Source organism: Haliaeetus leucocephalus, unplaced genomic scaffold (assembly GCF_000737465.1).
Source record: "Haliaeetus leucocephalus isolate CR32 unplaced genomic scaffold, Haliaeetus_leucocephalus-4.0 Scaffold556, whole genome shotgun sequence".
Taxonomy (NCBI): Eukaryota; Metazoa; Chordata; class Aves; order Accipitriformes; family Accipitridae; genus Haliaeetus; species Haliaeetus leucocephalus.
This window is the reverse complement of record NW_010972992.1, coordinates 968,473-970,072: the sequence shown is the minus strand read 5'-3', so window position 1 is coordinate 970,072 and position 1,600 is coordinate 968,473. Positions and strand designations below refer to the sequence as shown.

Genomic DNA, 1,600 nt, shown 5'->3' with positions numbered 1-1,600 from the left:
ACCACGGCCAGGCTCTGTGACATCACTACGGGGCTAGGGAACTGGAACTACTGGAACAAGAATGGAAGGTCCCTGCATTGAATCCACTGAAGCAAGGAGGTGAAACAGTGGGGGTTCTGTCAACGCTATGGCCTTACTTCTGGTTTATATCATAAGTGCCCAGTTCTGGAGTAGTGACACACTAAATCATGTTCTCTGGATGAACTTTGCTCATTATAATCTCATTATAATACCAAAACACACCTCCATCTCAAAACCTACCCGCCTCTGAGGTGTAACCACCCCTCACTGAGCATGTACTCTGGATTTTCTCTAGCATATACCTTTAAAAGTAAAGTGAGAGAACTTTATACAAATCAAAGTGAAAGGTATGTCTAACTAGAGTCACTCAAGCTCCACCTAAAAAGTAAGAAAATATAAAAGGGCTTAAGAAAGGAGGAACGTTAGGGAAGACACCATCATAGACAAGTCAGGAGGACATCGCTGACTTCTGGGATCAGTTGACGGGCTGAACCTCTCTTCCCCCCCCATAGGGACACCTGTTGGGTAAGATTCGAGCCCTTGGTTGTACCGAGTGCTTCCCCGTATAGAGTTTTCCTGTAATTTAGCGTGCTTGTAGTCGACTGTATTATTATTTGCACGTGCTTTGCAGACAGTGTATTTATCACCAGCAATCCAAAAGAATTTGTACTGTTGCTTTAATAAACTGCGCTGCTCATTAATCTAGTCGTGATAGTTCTTTAATGCAACTAAACTCCCTAAGTCTGGTAATTCTTGTGTGGCTAAGCCGAGAGTTCAGTACGCTATTAAGTGCATCCATCATCGTTGATAGTTCAGTGTATTGAACGCGACCGGACTTATAGCGTTGAATTGGACATCACTCAGAAGTTAAACCTAGCTGCCCCCAGCCCCTCTGACACCTGAGGATAAGCTGGAATCCAAGGGGGTTTATTTTCTGCCAAACTTCTTTACCCTTTAACGCAACGGCATCAACACCTTCTCCTCGGGTGCCACTTGCCAGAGCCCTTGAAAATCTCAAATCGGGTGTCGGAGATTTCCTATCTACCCTCTGCACTGCGACACGTCTGCACAAACGAAGGAGGGGGCCTGCTTGAAAACCGGCCCCCGCGCGCTGCTGAAGCACAGCCCTGCCGGGGAAGGGGAACCATCTCGGACGGGAGGGCCCTGGAAATAAGGAATTTGCTTGCGGGAAGCCCGGAGCTGTCCGTGAGGGACAAAGGACGGCCACGAGAACGCCGATGTCCTAAACCCCTCTGGCGCGTCTCTGACGCCCTCCCGGCGCGGTCTGGCGTCACAGGTCAGTGACCGTGGCGGGGCTGACTCCAGGGACGGCCGGGCCCACTCGCAAAACGCTCCCGACCCACCGGCTCCCCTCAGCGCCCGCCCTGCGCCTGCGCCGCCCGTCTCGGCCGGCTCCCAGGGGGCCTCGGCCCCCCTCGCTTCCGCTTCCGCTGCCACTTCCGCTTCCGGGAGAGGCGACCGCAATGGCGGTGCTGGCATCCAACCCCAACAACCCCGTGGTCTTTTTCGATGTTACTATCGGCGGGCAGGTGGGTGAGGGAGCGGCCCCGGCCCCGGC

At 52.9% G+C, this 1,600-nt stretch overlaps 1 protein-coding gene across 4 annotated transcripts in view; it reads left to right on the top strand.

Moving 5' to 3' along the window:
• Positions 1-1,481: 1,481 nt before the first annotated feature.
• PPIH (peptidylprolyl isomerase H (cyclophilin H)) overlaps positions 1,482-1,600 on the top strand; it is an 11,129-nt gene continuing 11,010 nt past the window's right edge. For 3 of the 4 annotated variants that reach the window (XM_010577172.1, XM_010577173.1, XM_010577171.1), the window contains exon 1: positions 1,482-1,571. In XM_010577172.1, coding sequence (XP_010575474.1) covers positions 1,506-1,571 — 66 coding nt within the window. In that variant the 5' untranslated portion in view covers positions 1,482-1,505. The remainder of the gene's footprint in view (positions 1,572-1,600) is intronic. The other variant, XR_774959.1, reaches the window with a different exon arrangement.